The 22,137-nt window shown below is 39.7% G+C and overlaps 2 protein-coding genes across 3 annotated transcripts in view; both read right to left on the minus strand.

Moving 5' to 3' along the window:
• LOC140724941 (transmembrane protein 179-like) overlaps positions 1-2,102 on the minus strand; it is a 35,988-nt gene extending 33,886 nt beyond the window's left edge. The window contains exon 1 of one of the 2 annotated variants that reach the window (XM_073039775.1): positions 1,727-2,102. In XM_073039775.1, the coding sequence (XP_072895876.1) occupies positions 1,727-2,028 (302 nt within the window). In that variant the 5' untranslated portion in view covers positions 2,029-2,102. The remainder of the gene's footprint in view (positions 1-1,726) is intronic. The other variant, XM_073039774.1, reaches the window with a different exon arrangement.
• A 3,367-nt stretch (positions 2,103-5,469) lies between these two features.
• Positions 5,470-22,137, minus strand: part of LOC140724532 (kinesin-like protein KIF28) — a 101,477-nt gene continuing 84,809 nt past the window's right edge. Inside the window, exons 22-25 of the mRNA XM_073038976.1 lie at positions 17,639-17,745; positions 17,257-17,410; positions 17,014-17,168; positions 5,470-5,668 (exon numbers count right to left, since the gene is read on the minus strand). Coding sequence (XP_072895077.1) covers positions 5,492-5,668; positions 17,014-17,168; positions 17,257-17,410; positions 17,639-17,745 — 593 coding nt within the window. The 3' untranslated portion in view covers positions 5,470-5,491. The remainder of the gene's footprint in view (positions 5,669-17,013; positions 17,169-17,256; positions 17,411-17,638; positions 17,746-22,137) is intronic.

Raw genomic sequence — 22,137 nt, forward strand, 5'->3', positions numbered from 1 at the left:
AGGCCGCAAAGCTCCACTCCTTTACTGGCCACTTTCCATGCTTAGACAGAGTGGACAGCCTCCATCTTTTTTTCCCAAAGCATCAACAGGTAACACAAGGGGGCATAATTTTAAGGTTCATTGGAGAAAAGTAGAGAAGGGATGTCAGAGAGTTTATCCACAGTGAGTGCATGGAACCAGGCAAATACATTAGGGCCATTTCAGAGGCGTTTAGGTAGCCACATGGATGGAAGAAAAAGGGATGGCTATGTGAGAAGGAATAGTTAGATTGGTACCGGAATAGGTTAAAATGTTGCCACAAATCATGGACTAAAGGGCCTGTGCTGTACTGTATAACCTGGATGAGACCTGACTGGTTATAACATGCCAGCCTAGGAGCTGTGAAGTGAAGGATAGGATCAATCATACGAGCAAAATGGGCCAAATAGCTGAATGACTGCCTTGCTCTAATTGGGGAGGGCAATACAATTCTGAAATATGAACGTTTACATTTTGATTTTTATATTTTTTTTACTGTTTAAATGCAACCCATTGCATGCTACGTTTCATTGCAAATTCCAGAAGTTCTGCATGTCCGACTTTACAAAAAAGGTTTAAACTGAAAATTAGAGAAAAGGTCCAAAATTGCCTCAACACTCAACATGCCAAAAGATATACAGGAAGAAACTCGGGATTGGCTTCTTTAGATTTTGTTTTTGGTTTGGGATGCAATGGGTATGGTGTGTAGGATGCCAGAGACTCTGTGAACATAAAGGTCAGTGGATAAATGATGGACGGAGTGGTGCTTGAAGGGTTTGACTCAATGATGGATGATGTTCAGTCAGCAGAGATTCACAGAACAGGATTTAGAGGGAGGACTCAATGCTTAATAGAGTTGAGTGGGAATAAAGATCAGCAGGGATGGAATTCAAAGGGAATATAGTTGGAAGGATAATGGAATTCACTGGGGCTGCTCAGAGGGAATGGGTCTATGGGGGTGAGGATCAGCAGGTGATGTGATCCATAGTGACAGGCTTCAGTGGTCATGTGATTCAGTGAGGGGTGAGGTTTAATGAATGGATTAATTCACTGAACATGCAATTTATTCAGAATGGGGTTCAGGAGATGTGCATAGAATTTCAACAGCACATGGAGTTCAGTAGGGTTCACAAGATGAGCTGATACAGTGAAATGGAATTAACAAGTAAAGCTGGCTTATTGGCAATGAGTTTCATGGTGTGGTTGCATAAATGAGGTTATGGTGTTCAATAAGCATTTGTTCTACAGGTTGACAGAGTTCAGTGGGAATGAGGTTCCGGGGAAAGGATACAGTTATTGATGGAATTCAATGCGATAGGGTTCAGTGACTGATGGATTCTTTGTGATGTGATCCGATAGGGAATGGATTCAATGGAGGACACCATTAAGTAGTTGAGATTTAGTAGGTGTTTTTGTTCAGGGCGATGGGACTCAGTGGGGTGGGAGAGAGAGGTAGCTGGTCATAATCTTAGGGCAAGTGGATGTAGTGAGGAATGTTTAACTGGGGTTCCGCGGGAAAGCTGAATTCTGATGAGGTGGGGGATTTGGTGCAACGTGGGGATGTAGTCCATGAAGGTGGGCAACAGCAGCCGAGGGTTTCAGTGGGCGCTGTGCTCAAACGGGAATGGGGATTCACAAGGTGGGAATGAGGTTGAACAGGGGGAGAGATTCAGTAAGGATCAGCATCAATTGGGGCTAAGTGACTTACTCGTCGTATCCTTTGCAAAGATAGAAGAGGAGCCTCCATGCCTGGATGGCGGAGAAGAGGACGGTGAAGAGGCCGATGAAGGTGGTGAACTGACAGGCGGACTCCGGGCCCCATTCCTCCACCACGAAGCGCTGCTTTTCCACCGTCATGTTCTCATTCTGCCACATCCCGCGGGTGAAGAGCAGGCATTTGCCCCCGAAATCGCTGCCGTTCTCCGACAGCGGCACCAGTGCCGTGAAACCAAACAGAAAAGCAAGGAAGTACAGGATGCACTGACAGAATAAAAAATTATTCAGCCCCATTTCTCAGGATGAAGCAGCTTGCAGAGCAGCCGACCGGCGCCTGCGCGAATCGGTTCTCTGACGTCTGGAGCCGTCCCATCCCGGAGCGAAGCGGGAGCATCGCTGGAAGGCAACGGGAGGCGAGCTGAGCGCAGCAGCGGGAGCATTCCTGTAATGGAGCTGGAGGCACCCTGGGGTGAAGCTGCAGCCACGCTGGAATGTAACTGAGAGCACCCTAAGGTGAAGCTGCGGCATCCTTGGAGTGAAACTGGGTGCGTGTGGGGTGAAGTTGCAGCATCCCTAGAGTGAACTCAGGAGCAAAGATGGAGCCGACCCGGAGAGCTACTATCTTGGAGTGAACCTATGATCGTGATAGCTTGGAGCAGGTTTCCGGAGTGAATTTGAGTGCTCCTGGAGCAAAGAGAATACTAGACTACACCGATTGGAATCATCCTGGGGAAAGTTCAGACCAGGTTTAAACTAGAGACCATCTCACAGTGATCATGAACCATACATACACACAAGAAATAGAAGTAGGAGCAGCCATTTCAAGTCTGATCTCTTAGCGCAGCCCCATTTTCTGGCCTTAACCACATATTCCTGGTGTGCCTAAATTCTAAACATGTATCAACCTTGAATATAGTCAGCCAATGAGCTGCCACAGCCCATATCCAATGATTCATCATCTTCTGGGTGAAGAAATTTCTTCTCAGCTGAACAACCATTTCGTTGTTTTAAGACAGTAATTCCTGGTTCCAGATACCCTAACACAGGGAAAATATCAATCATGTAAAGCCCTATAAGAATGATGTACTTTTCAAAGACATCATCTCACTTCCTTCTAAGCTCAAGGGAGTATAGACCTGGTCTGCACATTCTCATACAACAAGTCCTCCCACCCAAGAATCAATCACATATAAATCTTCCTGGAGTAGCGAGGACAGACCTGTACCAAATATTCTAGACATAGTCTTACCAGGTCAAAGTATGATTAGAGTAAATCACCTTACTCTAACATCTAGCAATAAAAGCCAACATTCTATGTGGCTTAAAATTTGCTTGCTGAGCCTGAATATTAAGTTTGGTGATTACTATTCAAGGACAGCATATTCAGTAACAGTATATATTCATAAAAATGAAAACACTAACATTGAGAGTGATTGTCCCGTGCATCAAGACAGTTTTTGACTGTGTGACATCAGGTGGTCCTGAACCACCAACCATCCTGCGGAGCACATATAGCCATCTCAACCATGGCTGCATCCTTCTTAGGGTTATTGTAGAGCCATGCTGAGATGATGCTAATGTGCCTGGGGGTGAGGGGCATATGAGAGACAATTCTAAAACAATTGGGACCAGCCAGAATTGAACCTGGGGCTAAACTAGAATAAATCTGAAACTGTCCTGAACCATTTGCTATTCCAGAGTAAACCATGAGCTAAATGAGCCATAATCTATACAGATCACTAAACTGTACCGGGAACAAACACGATGCTTTCAAGCAGTGAAAACCCCATATAAGATCATGTACAGAGAGATTTTGATGTGCTGATTGATTAAAAAAATGTAAACCCACCAGTAAAACCAATCAGGAAACCAAGTGATACATGAGCCTTCAATAGAAAGGGGTTGAATACAGAAGATAAGATTATAAAGGCTTTGATGACTTTAATTTAAATCTACATGCAGATTTGATCCGACAAATGATCTGTCTTGGAATCTATTCAACTTGGGTTTACTAAATAGGCTAGCAACTAATATCCATTAAAAACCCTTAGCGCCCCATAGCAATCTGGACTACAACTCATTCAGCCCCGTAAAGACTTCACTGTATCTCCCAATTTCTCCAGCTCTGTCATACCTGAGCTAATGACAGCACCTTCTATTCATTTTACATAATGTTTTTTTCATTTTTCTTTAACTGTGGTAAGAAAGATGAGGCAGAAAACTGCAAACCACTGACCTGTAGGTCTGATATCTGTAGTTGAGAAAACATTGGCATCTATTGTAAAGGACGTTATCTCAGGACACTTAGAAAATAATTAATATATTTGACCAATTTAGTGAAATAGTTGAGCACATCTCCAGCAGAGAAAATGAGAAAGAACCAATAGAGGTGGTGTATACGGATTTTGATCAGGTTTTTGATAAGATCCCAAAGAGGAGGTTGGTGAACAAGGTTAGAGCACACAGAAGTGGGAGTAATTTACTAGCAAAGAGTTTGCTTATAGATCAAATACAAAAGTAGGATATTAAAAAAAATCTTCTCGGGTTGACAGGCTGTGACCTAAGGGATAAGTGTGATGTTTAACAATCTATGTTGACTATTTGACTGAATTTGGCCAAATATAAAGTTTCCAAATTTGCTAAAGGCACAATAGTGATGGGGATGTAAAAAAATACTTCATGAGATTATAGACAAGCTGAGTGGGCAGCAAGAGGCAGATAGTGTACTGTGGAGAAAAAAAAGAATTTATCTATTTCTTTACAGAAAAACAAAAATGTTGAGCATTTCTAAAATGGTAACTGGGAAATACTGATACTCAGAGACACCTGGGTGTCTTTGTATGCAGGTCACTGAAAGCTATCATGTAGATGAAACTAACAATTAAGAAGATAAATGATATATTCTCCTTAAATGCAAGCAGATTTAAATACAAGGCATAGAATGAATTATTAAAATTATTTAAGTTCTTTGTAAGACTATTTCTGAAATATTGTGTACAGTTTTGGCCTCCTTATCTAAAAAGGTGCTTGCTCTAAGGCAATGCAATAAAGATTTACCAGATTGATTCCTGGAATGGCAGGATATCATAAGGAAAGATCAAGACATTAGGCTTCTGTTCTCTACAAGTTAGTAGAATGAGAATATCTGTATAAAAATATAGGAAATGCCACCATACACGTGGAAATAGGATCACCAAAGCTGAGCTCCAAATCATAATCAAGAACTTAACTGGTACAACCAGATTGACACAATGGCAACAAGAGGATAAGAATGTAATCTATGACAAGAGGCTCCCTCATTTCTTCCCCCATATTCTTGTCAGGAATAATATGGTATATTAAAGACACATACACATGGAAATTAGCCTAGAATAGAGGAGTCCAATTAAGTGGTGTACCTGACAATTAATGTTCTATTTCCACCACCTCTACCATTGGGACATGGTGGATGTCTGGGTACTAGCTACAAGACATATCATCAATGCCATGTCCATAAGTCATTCTGAACTAAATATAGGCAATATTCTTTCATTATATGAATCAGAATCCTGTAATTGTCCATTTCAAAATATTACATAATGGTGTTTCTTGACTAGCAGGGATTGCTAGTATCTGCTGACTTGATAGCATCACCAACAAACCAGAAAAAAAAAATCTGTTATTACCAAATACAAATAAGGTAAGAGAGTTTTCAGCTATATTTTAATCACATGATTATTCATTTGTGGTAAGTAGATGAACACAACTTAAGATATAATTATTCAGCTTGGGCCATTGCTGTTGAGTCCATCTGAAGTTCTTTCTTTCTTCTGATGATTTTTGCAACGTCATTCTTCAGTTTCCCAACACTGCCTTCCAATTCTTCTCCAAGCGTTTGAATCATTTCACTCCGTTCATTCACAAAATACCTCAAGCAGTGAATATGCTCCTCATCCTAAAATAAAATGCACAAGGAATACTGATTAATTGGCAATATTAAAGGTATTTTATCTATTACATAGTGAGATTTAAGTGTTACTCAAAGGAACTAACAAAGTCTCCTTTAATTTAACAAATTATTAAATCGCAGAAAGCAATCAACCAGTGTTCCAGCACTGTTGTATCATTACAGCAGAACTTATCAATATGAAAATGCATACTGTGACAAATAATGGCAGAATAACGTCTTTACAGTCGAAAAGTGCAACATAAAGGCTGAAGTCATGATTAATATAATTTTTAGTGATTTGGGAGTATCTTCTCTCATCATTCCATTCAACTGTACTGTTGAGAAGATCCCTTCAGATACACCTAGACTGTCACTACTAAAGTACAGCACCGTAGAAAGCATTCTTCTAGGGTGCATCACAACCTGGTATGGAAGTTGTCCTGTCCAAGACCGGAAGAAGCTGCAGAAGATTGTGAACATAGCCCAGCACATCACACAAACCAATCTTCCATCCTTGGACTCACTTTACACCACATGCTGTCGGAGCAGTGCTGCCAGGATAATCAAGGACAAAACCCACCCAGCCAACACACTTTTTGTCCCTCTTCCCTCCGGGAGAAGGTTCAGGAGCTTGAAGATTCATACGGCCAAATTTGGGAACAGCTTCTTTCCCACTGTGATAAGACTGCTGAACAGATCCTGACCCGGATCTGGGCTGTACCTTCCAAATATCTGGACCTGACTTGCACTACCTTACTTTCCCTTTTCTATTTTCTAATCATGATTTATAATTTAAATTTTTATTATATTTACTTCGATTTGTACTTCAGGGAGCGCAAAGTGCAGAAACAAATATCACTGTGATGATTGTACGCTCTAGTATCAATTGTTTGGTGACAATAAAGTATAAAGTATAAACTGTCAAGATTTACTTTGTATAAACACATGAAATTCTGTAGATGAAGGAAATATTGAACAGCACAGATAAAATGCTGGAAAACTCAATAAATCAAGCAGCATTTATGGAGGGGAATGAATAATTGATGTTTCGGGCTGAGACCCTTCATCAGGACTTGGCCCGAAACATAGATTATTTATTCCACTCCACAGATGCTGCCTGACTTGCTGAGCTCTTTTACTTTGTGTGACTGCTTACTTCAACTTACAATGGAAAAATAACTTATTTTCACAGTGTCTCTGCTCAGGATGGTCGCAACTAGCAAGAGCATACATTCTCTGATGATTTTTGCAACGTCATTCTTCAGTTTCCCAATGTTGCCTTCCAATTCTTCTCCAAGTTTTGGAATCATAGAACTCCTTTCATTCACAAAATACTGAGTTCCTCCAGCATTTTGTGTGTGTTGCTTGGATTTCCAGCATCTGCAGATTTTCTCTTGTTTGTAAGAGAATACATTGAGTCTTTTTTCTGCTTCACAATGTAATGTTGTAAGAATAGCTGGTAGTTTTGTCTATCATTTATGCTACTCTATTATTAGAGGAGACCCCCTATTGTATTTGCTCATCTCTGCAGCACACAAAATTATTGCCAGATAATAAATCAAAATCTTTCCTCTGGTGTTCCAACCTGGGAACATAAAAGCTAATTTAGGATTGTCATTACAGCCAAAGATGTGTCCGGAAAGATCGGAGAATGAACAGAGAACATTTTGATTGTGATGGCTCAATGTCTGCTCACAGGTTTACATAAAGAAAGCTATTCCCTGCATTTTAAAACCTTTATGTGGAACATAAACTGGCGAAACCACACCAGACACATAAAAATCTTTCATAAATTAGTATAAGGCCTTCCAGAAATTCAAGGTAAATTTTATTATTAAAGTACAAATATGTCACTATATACAATCCTGGGATTCATTTTCCTGTGGGCATACTCAGCAAATCCATAGAATAGTACCTATAAGAGGACCAATGAAAGATGAAACCAGAGTGCAGAGGACCACAAACTGTGCAAATGCAAATATAAATAAATAGCAATAAATAATGAGTTCATGAGATAATGAGATAAAGAGTCCTTCAAGTGAGATCATTGGTTGTGGGAAACACTCAATGATGGGGCAAGTGAGGATAGCTATCCCCTTTTATTCAAGAGTCTCATGGCTGAGGGGTAGTAACTGTTCTTTTTGCAGCCCACAGAAAGTCAACGATTATTGCTGGTGCCATCTTGTCTTCAGATACAAGATATAAGGTTTAAAAAAATAAGGATCATGGAGTTTTACAGCACAGAAACAGAGCCCTTGGCCCACCATGCCTATGCTCAGGCATGCCCATGTATGCTAATCACCCTGGAACTCATGTGATCTAGCCTCCAGACCAGTCTACCATGCTGTATCTCATCAAAGGCCTTGATATATGTCTACTTCATGGCATATCAATCCTTTCAGTTACCTCTTCAAAAACCAAGTCAGGTTTGTGAAATGTTTTTCTATGCACAAGTCATGCTCACTATCTTTAATCTATCCTTCATTTCTAAATGCAAATAAATCCTATCTCTTAGAACCACTTCCAATAACAATCCCACCACTCAATGTCCTAAAGTTCACTGGTTTGTACTTTCAGCCCTCCTTAAATAAAGGCACAACGTTATCTATCCACATAACACACACTAAATGCTGGAGGAATTCAGCCGGCTGGGCAACATATATGGAAAAAGTACAGTTGACATTTCAGTCCTGCCAAAGGGTCTCGGCCCAAAACATCAACTGTATTTTTTTTTCCATAGATGCTGCCTGGCCTGCTGAGTTCCTCCAGCATTTTGTGTGTGTTGCTCAGATTTCCAGCATCTGCAGATTTTCTCTTGTTTGTGATTAACTATCCACCAGACTTCCGGAACCTTGTCTGTGACTAACAAAGATATAAAAGTCTCTGCCAAGGCCCTAGGATTCTCTAACTGTTGCTCCCCATAACATTCTAGGATATACACAGTCAGGTTCCAGGGATGTATCCACCTTCATGCTTTACAACTCCTCCAACACCTCCAGCACCTCCATCTTTATTGTGTTGCTATGCTCTAGAACATCACTGCTCCTTTCCCTGAACTCATAGCTTCCATGTGCATCTCTATAGTAAATACAGAACGGAAGTCTTCACCAGTCATTTCCTGTTATTTCACGTGAAGATTACCACTTATTATTAAATGACCTAGCTTATTCTTAATACATTACGGAATCTTTTAGAATTCTCCATTATCTTATCTGCCAAGAATATCTCAAGACCTCTGATTGCCCTCCTCTTTTCCTTCTTAATTATACTGTTACACCCTTTACATCCAAAAGACTTGCTTAATCCCAGCTGCCTCAACCTGACCTTTACCTTCCTTTTCTTGGCCAAGGTTAAAGTGAAGGACAAGACAGGGAAGATTAGGGAATGGACTGAGAGTTGCTGTGAATTGTTAGCCTATCCCTTGAGGGAAAATGAACTGGAAAATAATTTCCTGGAAAAAGATGAAATTATTCTGCATTCTGATAACTGTTTTTGAACAATAAATAATACTACTATTTTATGTGCCAGGACATACATTTGTTCATTTGATTGATACTATAGCCGAGGAAAATGTTCGAAATTTTCCCATGTTATTCAACTCAAATTTTCATTTGAAGTTAAAAGTGTGGCTTGAAATTAGCTTATCTGTAAGCTTGTAACCTGTTTTCCTTGACAGGTAAAAAATGAATGGGTTTACAATACCTCCAATAGCCAGAACCTTTTATTGGCCTTTCCAAAGTTTGTTTGTTGAAATTATATCTAGCGTCAAATTTTCTAGGCTTACCCATGATAATAAAATTATAGAATTGCATTTATTAAATAAGTAAGTGAAAGTCAAGATGATGGCCAGTTCTTTGGTGTGAACGCCAGGACAGATAATAATGCCAGCAGGATATCTCATCAACAAAATCCTTGCAGTAACAAAGTTATACATTCTTAAACTGAAATGGAATAAAAGAAGACTAAAATGGTTACATGATGAATGAACTCCAGATCTAAGCATAAACCTGTGGATTAGTTATGGCCCAAGTAATTCCGCTGTATCTATTATATTTTGCATGAATACTGAGCAGCAATTTTTCTCTCTTTATTGTTCATCAGTTTTGTGGACTGGCAGGTGCAAGCTCCAAGAAAATCATGTTCTTGAGATGTGAATGCTCATATGAAAGATTAATGATGGTGGGATGCTTACAGCAGATTTAACAAGATATAGTCCATACCTATTGCAGGTTTAACAAGAAGCAGTCTGCAATTGATAGCTAGGTGATTTTACATTCAGTTATGTTATAAAGGTGTATGTGAGGACCCAAATTAATTTCAGTTATGCAGCAGCTCTAATGTCTCATGAATGATGAAAGCCCAATGGTGATTTCAAATTCTTTCACTCAAATGCAATAAATTCTTTTAGATTATTATTAAAAAGGTGTTTTCAGAGTTATAGATTCGTAGAACACGGAAACACTCTTGGGCTCACTGAGGCTGTGCTTACCATTAAGCATCCATTTACACTAATCGCCAATCGGAAATTCTACACTCACACACTCAGTTTTCCAATGAAATTTTCAATTGTTCTTGAAGCAATTTTCTGGGGTAAAATTCCATGAAGTAATGCCAATGAATTCCATGAAGCAACATCCAAAAATCACTCCTGTGTGATTTTCAACCAATCTGGTCTGGAAAAGTGCAGATCCCATGTATTCATGAAACAATCAGCTTTTACTCTTAAAAGCTTTTCCATGAGACAGAGCAAATTAAATTGGTCAACACTCAAACTGCATTCTTTACCCTCACAGATCTCCTACGCCTTCAAATATGGAATCACAATGCTGCCTGGACTGCTATCATTCAACCTCAGGATCATTCGAGACTGGTGATGCTGATCTCTGCCGCATAGAGTTGTAATGTCACAGAGCACTGAACACAAACACAGGCACTTTGGTCCACTCAGTCCATAGAGTTCACAACCCACCAACCAGAAATTTAAAATATGGAATAAAATTCCCTCTCATGGGATCTGCGTGCTTTAAAAAAAGTAAATAAGTGTACTATTTTTTTCACAACTCACATTTGTTGACTCGTATTCAAACGATGTGACTTTGTATTACAGAAAATCACAATGCATTCCATTTTCAAGCAGCGTAACCCACAGGATCACCAGAACATAAATGCAATTTGCTGCTATGCTTGCAACCTGACCTTGACTGTTGCTCTCTGCACAACTATTTTTAAAGAATATATTACATGTTTCAGTTGTAATCTTGCTAGAGCGAAATACTATAGATCTAACTCAGAAAAGTACTGCCAATTCTGTTTCTCTCTCCCACATCCGCTCTGTATATTTACAATATATTTTATGAAGCATATGAATTTGCACATATTGCAATGTATCTATTGAACCATTTTCTTGAACTGATGTGTTTTTCTAGCATTTGTTTTATTTCTCTTGTACTCTGGTCATCTGTAAAATGTCTTGATGCCCCTTGCTGTGCTGTGTGATTTGAGATTCTATTTCTCACTTTAACATTTTGACTTGGCTTCCTCACCTCTGCATTATTCCAGGTCCATTCCTATTATTTTCTTCAAGTATTTCTGTTTCTTCCTTTCTTTGGGTTCCTTTTACTAAACTTTCCCTGAGCCATGTTTTGCTGCATTTATTTGTTATAAATGGAAACCTCCTTTCAATAAGCTGCATACATCATTGAATACATTTTCCAAGTTTCACTGAGTATTTGAAGTTAGCCACTTTTAGTTGGCCGACAATTATGTAATTAGCATATAATTAGTTAACAACCCTGAACAAAACTACAACATCCTGACATTATATGCTTTATTTGATTAGCCTGGGTAAATCCTTTTATATGTGTAATCATATCCCCATAGGTAAAGCATATTTAATTATTTCCAGCTCTTCAAAGATCAGTTTTGTGAGGATATGTATGGATTGATACAGTACTTTATGAAACAAATTTAAAAATCCCTTCTAAAGCTATTTTTTCATATTTTTACAGTGGCATTGTTGTAATTCTATTATTTATTTTCCTCTGGCTGACTACTACACCTGCGTTTAGCAGATGTATGAATTTTAATGTCAAGATGTTCAATATGTATAAATTCATACATTTTATAGATACTCACAGATACATGCTATATTTAACAATAATGTTATAGTTGTTTAATAAAAGCCTACACTGTCTGGGATTCCCATATTATGTTAACAAACGTAGAATACAGAAACATTCAAAGATCCACATAACTGAGACCCCCTGAATCTGCTTCATTTTCTCTCCGTTATAAGCTCATCTGGTTTGAGGCTGATTATGGTTCCACTTTTCGTATTCAAAAGTATTAGTAGAAAACTTGCCATAAATCCATTCGACAGTGATTTGTCTCCCCTACAGAGAGTACTCCGGCACAGTTAATGCAGAAAATATTAACAGTGCTGTAAAAAGTACACTCCCTTGCTGGTGTTCAGCATTCATCGGGACAAGGCACTCTGCATCCAATAACCATTTTATGGAAGCAAATGGGAACCAATCTAATGGAAAAAAAGCTATTTCAGTTTTCCTTTCTGATTAATTGTATTGCAGATCAAGTCAGAATAAAGAAAACGTTTACTGCTCTGTTCTCTAATTTTAATTTTATAGTATGCAGAGCTTGCATTATTGTAAATCATCAATAGTTGTACAAAGTCTGATGGAATTAGCCTTCCTGGCACCAATCCTCCTATAAACGTCCAGTATCCATTTTAGTTGAAGTCATTATACTCAGTTTCAATAATCTACAATATATCCTTGCATCATATAAAAATAGAAAATAGCACGGAAAATGTCTGCACACCTGTCAACACAAAGAATTTAAATGCACATTATGACAGTAAGTTCTCATCAGTAAGATTTGTTTTTGTTATATATTTTTCAAGATGCAAAGCCAACATTTATTGCCCATCAACCTGATTGCCCTTAAGGGGTTGAGGAACCACCTTCTTGAACTACTGAGCTCCATCTCCGACATAGCAGCTATAATAGAGCTGATTGGCTTGCTGTGCCATTGCAGAGGGCAGTTAAGGGTCAATTATATTGCATGGTTTTAGATTCACATATAGGCCAGACTCAGTAAGGATGATAGAATTTCTTTCTCAAGGATATTAATGAATCAGGCAACTTTATACAATAATCTAGTACATTTAAGGTCACTATTATAAATACTACCAACATGTACAAACAAGCTGGAGGAACTCAGCAGGTCGGACACATCCATGGAAATGAACAGTCAACGTTTCAGGCCGAGACCCTTCATCAGGACTTATAAATACTAGTTTTTTTAAAAGCATTGTAATTGTGTTTAAATTTCACAGCTAGTGTGGCAGACTTGAATTTTGGAGCAAATCACACAAAATACTGGGTATAAAATAGGTGGTCAGCAGGTTAGGATACATCTATAGTGGGGAATCAATTGTTAACAATTTGGGCCAAAACCCTTCCTCGGCACTGGAAAGGGAGGGGGAAGAAGCCAGAATAAGAAGGCAGGAGAAGGAGAAGTACAAGCTGGCAAATGACAGGTGAAACCAGCTGAGGGGGAAGGTGGGTGGATGATGGAAGGGGGATGGATTAAGAAGCTGTGAGGTGATAGGCAGAAGCGGTAGAGGGCTGAAGACGAAGGAGTCTGATAGGACAGGAGAGTGGACCATGGGAGAAAGGGAAGGAGGAGGGGCATCAGAGGGAGGTTATGGGCAGATGAGAAGAGAAGGGGTAGATGGGAGAAATTACTGAAATTTAGAGAAATTGATGTTCATGCCATCAGATCGCTACCCAGATGGAATATGAAATGTTGTTCCTCCAACCTGAGAGTGGCCTCATCATGGCAGCAGTGAAGCCATGGACCGATATGTCAGAATGGGAGTAGGAAGTTGAATTGAACTGGGTGGCCACTGCGAAATCTCGCCTTTTGTGGTGCACAAAGTGATGGTGTCGCACTTGCAGTCTCATCTGCAAGGACTATTTGGGGCCCTAAATAGTGATAAGGAAGGAGGTATATGGGCAGGTGAAGCACCAGTCCAGTTTACAGAGATAAGTGCCAGGAGGGAGATCAATGGGGAGGGATGAGTGGACACAGCAGTCATGTAAAGCCTTTCTAATCTATCACCTATCACATTATTTAGTGCATTTTTTGTGGTTGAACATGGTCCGTCCACAAGATAAATACTGTAGATCCCTCACCAACATAGGCTTTGATCATAACAGTCATTTAACCAGTGATACAGAACACATTCTAAAATTATGCATTTTTTCATCCAGATTGCATCAACCAGACTTGCACAACTAGTGAGAATTCTGCCCAAAAGTAATGGCACATACACGTCTTTTTCATTAAACTCAATTTCACTCATCCCGAAGTACTGCTGATGCTGGAATCTGAAGTTAAAATAATAAATGCTAATGATACGCAGAAGGCCAAGCAACTACTGTGAAATAAAATAAACAGTTTACTTTCAACTCCTCAAAATAAATGTGTTTCAGCAGCTGTAAACCTGAGGTGGGACTACTTCATGGAACATGGAACGGTACAGCACAGGACAGGCCATTCAGCCCACAGTGTTGTGCAGAACCAGCTAAAAAGCAAATCAAAAACACCCAAACACTAATTTCTCCTACTTACACCATGTCCATATTCCCTCCATCTTCCTTACATCCATGTGCCTATCCAAATATCTCTTATAAGCCTCTAATGTATTTGCTTCTACCACCATACCAGACAGTGCATTCCAGGCATCCATGACTCTTTGAGTAAAAAACTTACCCCTCATATCCCCCTTGAACCTACCCCTTCTCACTTTCAGCACTTGCTTTCTGATATTTGACATTTCAATCCTGGGGAGCAGATACTTTCTGTGCACTCCGTCTATGCCTCTCATAATCTTATAAAACTTTGTCAGATCTCCCCTCAGCCTCAGACGCTTCAGAGAAAACAATCCAAGTTTAACCAACGTCTCGTGATAGCATGTGCCCTCTAAACCAGGCAGCATCCTGGTAAACTTCTTCTGCACCCTCTCCAAAGCTTCAACATCCTTCCTGTAGTGAAGCAACCAGAATTGTATGCAATACTCCAGATGTGGTCTAATCAGAGCTTTAAAAAGTTGCAGCATAATACCCTGATTTTTGAGTTCAATGCCTCAACTAATAAAAGCAAACCTTTCATAAGCCTTCTTAACCACCTTATTGACCTGTGTAGCCACTTTCAAGGAGCTAAAAACTTGGATCTCAAGATCTCCCTGCTCAGCAACACTGTTAAGGGTCTTATCCAGAACAGTTTACTATCTCCTTGCATGTGCCCTACCAATGTGCAACACCTCTCCTTTCCCTGTGTTAAATTCCATCTGTCATTTCTCGGCTCCTATCTGCAAATGATCTATATCGTGTCGCATTCTTTGACAGCCTTCTATACTATTCAAAACTTCACCAATCTTGCTGTTATCCACAAACCTGCTAACCCACCCACTTACACTTTCTTCCAATCATTTATATACATCACAAACAGCTGAGGTCCCGACACAGTTCCCTGTGGAACTCCACTAATTACAAACCTCCAGCTCGAGTAAGACCCTTCAACCACTACCTTCTGCGCAAGCCAGTTCTGAACTCAAACTGCCAATCCAGCATGTACCCCATGCATCTTAATCTTCTGGATTAGACTGTCATGAGGGACTTCATCAAACAAATCTTCAGGCAATATTACAAAACTGCAAATTCAATTTCACCCTTTCTTGTTGCTTTGAATCTGGGCTTTGTAAAGCACTAGCATCCAAGCAGATCTCTTGCATAAAATGGTGAATTGAGTGAAAGTGCATTTGATGAAACTCTAGTGCAATTTATACCTTGAAAGATGCATTATAATGTTGAGCAAAACACACAAAAAACTGGAGGAACTCAGCAGGTCAGGCAACAACTATGGAGAGGAATAAATAGTTCATGTTTCGGACCGAGACCCATCATCAGGACCTGAGTTCCTCCAGCATTTTGTGCGTGTTCTAGATTTCCAGCATCTGCAGAATCTCCTGTGATTATGATAATGCATTATACTGTATGGTTCCTATTGCAGCAGTTTACTACAAAACTTTCGGAAAATATCCCCAGTCACACTCCCAATGGCAGTCTGATACAAGCAACATACCATGACAGTAAAGCAGGAATACTTCACTGCAAAGAACAGAAAGGGACTCCTAGACATACCGAAAGAGACATTAATTTAAATACATGAGATAAGTGCCAAGATTGAAGTCCTGTTATGCCAGAGGTGGAGGATGGGGGAGGGGTGGAGAGGAAGGAAGGCGATCCTCACTGGAGCCTCACTCTGGAAGAACCTGGCAGGAGGTAGCTCCAGCTGTCTCTTCCAGAATCAAGGATCCTCAATCATTTAAGGTTCAATGGTTCATTAATTGAACCATAAACCATAACCATAAACCATAAACCTTAAGCTATTACATATGTTCTCACAAGCAATGGTGGTAGAAAGAGTTTCATATCATTGGCAACAGTTGTAGAGAGCCACTTGAGTAGCACATTCATTCATGTGTTCATGTGCAGTGTTGCAAGTGGGTCTGATATGGGAGATTATTACGCATCACCTGTGCTTTCATAGCCAATTAATGCAATTCCACATTGATTGTTGTGGATTGGAGTGTGTAGAGATTGATTTGTCCAGACTGGGTACAATAATTGGGCAGACTCTTTATGGAAAGTCTCACCCCCTCTGTGAGACTCTCATTGCCCAAGGTGAATGCTCTCCTTCTCGTTTTCTGCTGAGACATTCCCCTCTTCCTTTCTTTCCTAATGTTCTTTAGCCTGCACTCCAAATCTCTCAGGTTTTAGGCTTTAGGTCTGACTGCTGTTTTCCCTCTTGCTCCAGCTACTCCTTTTCCCCAGATTGTTGGGCTGTGGTACATACAACACCAAAGTCCTGTTTACGTTTGATGTCTGCTAACAGATCCAATTTCAAGCCAAGGTGGTCTTAGAAATGGCCTGGTAAGATGGTTTAAGTGCACAGGGTCAGATGTAGTAAGCTTGTAAACAGTTTGGTGCAACTGCAGACATTTGCCAGGGAAAGGGATGGAGTCACTGGCTAGGAACCAATTTTCTGAGAACTCAAAACATTAACAATATAATGTTGTGCATCACTTACTGAATGCTAACTACTGGCAAACACCGTGTATCACTCTAAAATTCTGTTTTGCAATGATATTTTATTTCTGCTGAAAGTTAAACAAGGTCAAAGCCCTTTATCCATTACTTCAGTTCTTTACTGGTGTTTTATTCAATGTCACTGTAAAGCATATATAAAGATAACTCTTCTCTTACTAGTGGCCTGAGTTGTTTCAAGCGGATCAGTCGTCCTCTCACTCCAATCATGCTGAAGTAAAAGGTCTTGAGTGCTTTTGCAAACGCTGCATCCGCACTGGGAAATGGTGACCTTTGACGGGATTGATCATCAGTGAATTTCACTGGAACTCCATCTGCAAACAAACAAATGGAAAGTTGAGAGTTAAAACAATGAAGGTGATATTATCAGAAAAAAATACAGCTCATATTTATCAGTGCTACCAATCTTTGAAGAAAAGGTTCTCATTTTCTGTGCCTTCTTTTGCAGTTTGCTATTTTCACTTCTCAAGGCTTGATTTGCTTCTCGAAGATTTTTTGCTTCTTGTTCCATCATTCTTAGTTGCTTAGATAGATTGAATTTATGTTCTTCTTCATCCTGCATGACCAGATATCAAAATAAATTAAATACAAAAGGTTGCAGGAATTTTTTTCATTCTGTTTATCAGATTAAATTTGCAGAATATATTAAAGCATTGCTAGTTCTTATTGCTAAACAAAGGTATCTGTAGTCTGTGTTGTAAAATTACAGCAAGCAAACATGAATTAACTGCAAGCTTGAACCTTTCTAATTCTGGTAATCTTATAAAGAACGGATTTATCATACCAGTGGCGCAGATGTCCATTGATTTCTGTAGCTTAGATCTAACAGCACACTACCATCACTTGACTGTGGGATATTAACAAGCACTGTTTTCCTTGCTTGGCAGCCTTCTGAGAGAACACAGTTCGAAATAATGGTTACGTTCCACTTCCAGTCAAACATATTCTTTCTCCAATTCTGAGTATTTAGGTAGACCTCCTTTTAACATTTAACACCAATATTGAACACATTTCAAAAAACATAGAAAATGGAGATACTAAAAATCTGAATCAATATAGGAGACACATGAATTATTAAATTGGTCCAGCACTATTAGAAATTATGAATAATTGTTTCTCTTCCCAAACTTGCTGCCTAACCTGCTGTGTAGGTCTAGCAATTTCTTATTTTGTTATTGAAACTGTATACTGCTTTGAAAATTGAGTTTTGGATATTGTATTTCACTTTGAGATGAAGAAACTGAAGAACATTTTTGTGGCCAAGTAGAATGAAGATAATTGATTTCTAAGGTGAAAGGACAAATTGAATTGAAGGGAATGGTGGAAGAGAAACAATGGCGGAAGACTGACAAGATGGAACAAGAGGACAGAGAGAGGGATAGGAGGAATAGGAGATGTGGTGGAAGAGGAAAACCTGAAAGGTTGGAATTTAAATCTGCTGCAGTCCCTTTCAGGCAGCAAGCTCCAAATACACTCCACCTCTCATGCAAACAAAGCTGCTACAATCATCTTTAATTTTTCTACCAATTGGTTTAAACCTATGCTTCTTGGCTAATGGTCAAGTTCCAAGGAAGATGAGTCCTCCTTTTCTACTTTATCAGAGTTCATTATATTGTTATACTCCTCAGCCGGATCTCTGTTATCTTATCTGTAGCAGGGATAACAATGTGGTCCTCTTTGGTTTTTCCCCATCCTGTCCTAGAAATATCTACATGATCTTCCACAGCAGTCACTTTCTTTCTATATTGATAGAACAGGCTGCAGATGCTGGAAACTGGAGCCACAAATATTCTGCTTGAGGAACTCAGCAGGTTGAGCAGCATTTTTAGGAGGAAATGATCAGTTGAACTTTTGCAGACAAGCCTGTACTCTTTCTGTAATACACTGACCAAAAGTGAATAGAGTTCCTTGGCTGAGGCCCAGTTTGCATTTTATCCAATTCTCTGATAGTTCTGTCCCCGTATTCTTTGCCTTGGCTTATAAACTATTTCGTATCTCTTCACATCCACTCTGTCTATTGCTCCTATTGCTGAAATCAAAGCAGCAGGAGAAAGGGAGAGACACCCACCAGTTAGACACTCAGTTAAGAAGATTTTCATTCGCTATCATAAAGATTCTTTTGGGAGGGAAACAATACAAAGTGTCCCCTAAGGGCAGTAGAGAAAAACTATAAGACCACAAGATATAGGAACAGAAACAGGCCATTTGGCCCATCGAGTCTGCTCTGCCATTTCATCGTGGCTGATGCAGTTTTCTTAGCAGACTCAATCTCCTATCTTCTCCTCATATTCCTTCGTGACATGATTTTTCAAGAATCTATCAAACTCTGCCTTGAACATACATAAAGACTTGGCCTCCACAGGTGCTTGTGGCAAAGGATTCCACAGATTCACCACTCTCTGGCTAAAGAAATTCCCCCTCATCACCGTTCTAAAAGGACGCTCCTCTATTCTGAGGCTGTGTCCTCTGGTCTTAGACTATTCCACCAGAGGAAATCTCCTCACAACATCCACTCTATCAAGGCCTTTCACCATTTGACAGGTTTCAATGCGGTCACCCCTCATTCTTTTGAATTCTCATTAATAAAGACCCAAAGCCATCTATTGCTCTTCATATGACAAGCCACTCAATCCTGGAATCATTTTTGTGACCCTTCTTTGAACCCTCTCCAGTTTCAGCACATCCTTTCTAAGATAAGGACACCAAGCTGTTACGAACACGCAACCCTATCAGCAGCAATAGAACACACCTGGTGTCTGGTTTTTCTGTTAACAATCACTATTTTATTAGTAATTACGTCATATAGTAACTTAAACCAGGAGTTAGCAATGTTATGCATATATAGAGGCATAAATAAAGTTCCCAAACTCATTCAAGCTGAGGTGGCGAGAGTTACAGTCTTACGATGATATGTAAGAAAGTTCAGTTCAATCCACAGAATTGTTATTGTTGGTAAGAGAAAGATATTTGTAATCCAAATAAACAGGTGTTGTCGATCTTCCCATTGTCCTCTGAATCATTCAAGTCAACCAAATATGACAACACTAAGGGTACTGTCTTCAAGTGGTACAGCTACCAACCCAGGCAAGGGTTAGACACACTGGTAGTTCCCACAGGGTCACCCTTACACGCACTGTGACAGCCACTGATCCAGTTCCATGACATACAAAGTAACCTCAACAGTGATTTGCCACAGGGGTGCCTTCTTCAGTGAAATACCACACCCAGACAAGGGTAAACACACAAGTGGTATTCACAAAGGTTTCCCCCTCACCAGAGAACCCACTCCTGTGGATTAACTATGTGACAATCACATTTTCGTATTCGAATGGAATCAAACTCACCTTTACGGGCTACTTGGAGAGAGTCCAAACAGTGACCTCTTTGTCACTAGGTTTCTTCTGTTTCAAACCTTCCTCTCCTCTCCGCAAACTTCTTCTAGTTGTAGCACATGTGAGAGTCATTTATCAATACTCTGGATCAATCTCAATTCACTCCTTTGGGCTACTGAAATTTTAAACCAGAAACCCCACTCACTGGTGTCTTTCATTGACCGAAATCATCTCGACTCTGACTGTATGTGTCTCTGTGTCCTTGTATATTCAAAACAAGCCGCAGAAAAAAATGTAAACATTCATTGTCCATCAAATAACTCCACCTCTCTCGCCATAGTAACCAAGAAATTTTGTAGTCAGCAGAAATCCAACAGTGTCCAAAAGTCAGTCTCATTCTCTCGGCATTTTAAAGTGACAGTCCACAGAAAAAATTAACCCTAGGGGTATATAACAAAGCCTTCTTACAATACTCCAAGTGAGGTCCCACCAGTGCTTTATAAAGTTTCAACAATACATCCTTGCTTTTATATTTTAGTCCTCTTGAAATGAATGCTAACATTGCATTTGCCTTCCTCACCACAGACTCAACTTGCAAATTAACCTTTATAGAATCTTGCACAAGGACTCCCAAGTCCCTTTGAACCTCAGTTTTTTTGTATTTTCTCTCCATTTAGAAAACAGTCAACCCTTTCATTTCTTCTGCCAAAGTGCATAACCATACATTTCCTGACACAGTAATCTATCTGCCATTTCTTTGCACATTCTCCTAATCTGTCTGTCTTTCTGTCACCTCTCTACTTCCTCAAAACTACCTGACCCTCCACCTATCTTCATGTTGTCTGCAAACTTTACAACAAAACCATCAATTCCATCATCTAAATCATTGACATATAATGTAATAAGAGTCAGTCCCAACGCAGACCCCAGTGAACACCACTATTTATGAGCAACTGACCAGAAAAGGCTCCCTGTATTCCCATTCTTTGCTCCCGCTAATCAGCCACTGCTTTATCCATGTTAGAATCCTTTCTGTAATACCATGGGCTCATAGCTTGTTAAGCAGCCTCATGTGTGGCACCTTATCAAAGGCCTTCTGAAAATACAAATACACAACATCAACTGATTCTCCTTTGTCTATCCTGCTTGTTATTTCTTCAAGGAATTCCACAGATTTCACAGGCTTAGAGGAAACAATGGCACCTAACGGCAACTCCTTTGCTTGTATCGTCAGAAACAGCTCTATTTCCATCTTTAAAGTCTCTATTTTTCCCTTTCAGGGTTCTTTTGAAAACCATTGAATATAAGAGGTGGGATTTCATATTACGTTTATACAAAATATTGCTTAGCCCACACTTAGAGCATTGTGTCATGTGTACCACCACGTCACAGAGATAAGAGATGAGCAAGCCACAGTTTTTCTCTTTGAGCTTGAGAGGTGACTTGATAGATGTGTACACTAAAAGATTATAAGAGGCATAAATAGAGTGGACAGCTATCGCCTTTTTCATAGAGTGGCATAGGCTAATACCAGAGGACATCCGTTTTAGGGAAGTTTAGGGGAGATAACAGATGTAGGTTATTTTTTTAAACAGAGAGTACTAACTGCTCGACGACATTGCAGGGGATTGTGGTATAGGTTGATGCATTAGGGACATTTTAGAGACTCTTAGATAGGCATGTGGATGAAAGAAACATGGAGGATTATGGGCTATTTGGGAAGGAAAGGTTGGCTTGATCATGGAGTAGGTTGAAACATCTGCACAACATTGTTAATCAAAAGGCACATACTGTGCTGGATTGTTCTATGTTCACAAGGATGTTGCTTGGAATGGGGTATTGTAGTTAAAAGAAAAAAATAGGATATCCATATAGATATATGGATATAAAAGGCCTAGAGGGATATGGGCCTTTTGTGGACAAAGAGGATTAGCATAGTTAGGCATCAGAG

Source organism: Hemitrygon akajei, chromosome 3, assembly GCF_048418815.1.
Source record: "Hemitrygon akajei chromosome 3, sHemAka1.3, whole genome shotgun sequence".
Taxonomy (NCBI): Eukaryota; Metazoa; Chordata; class Chondrichthyes; order Myliobatiformes; family Dasyatidae; genus Hemitrygon; species Hemitrygon akajei.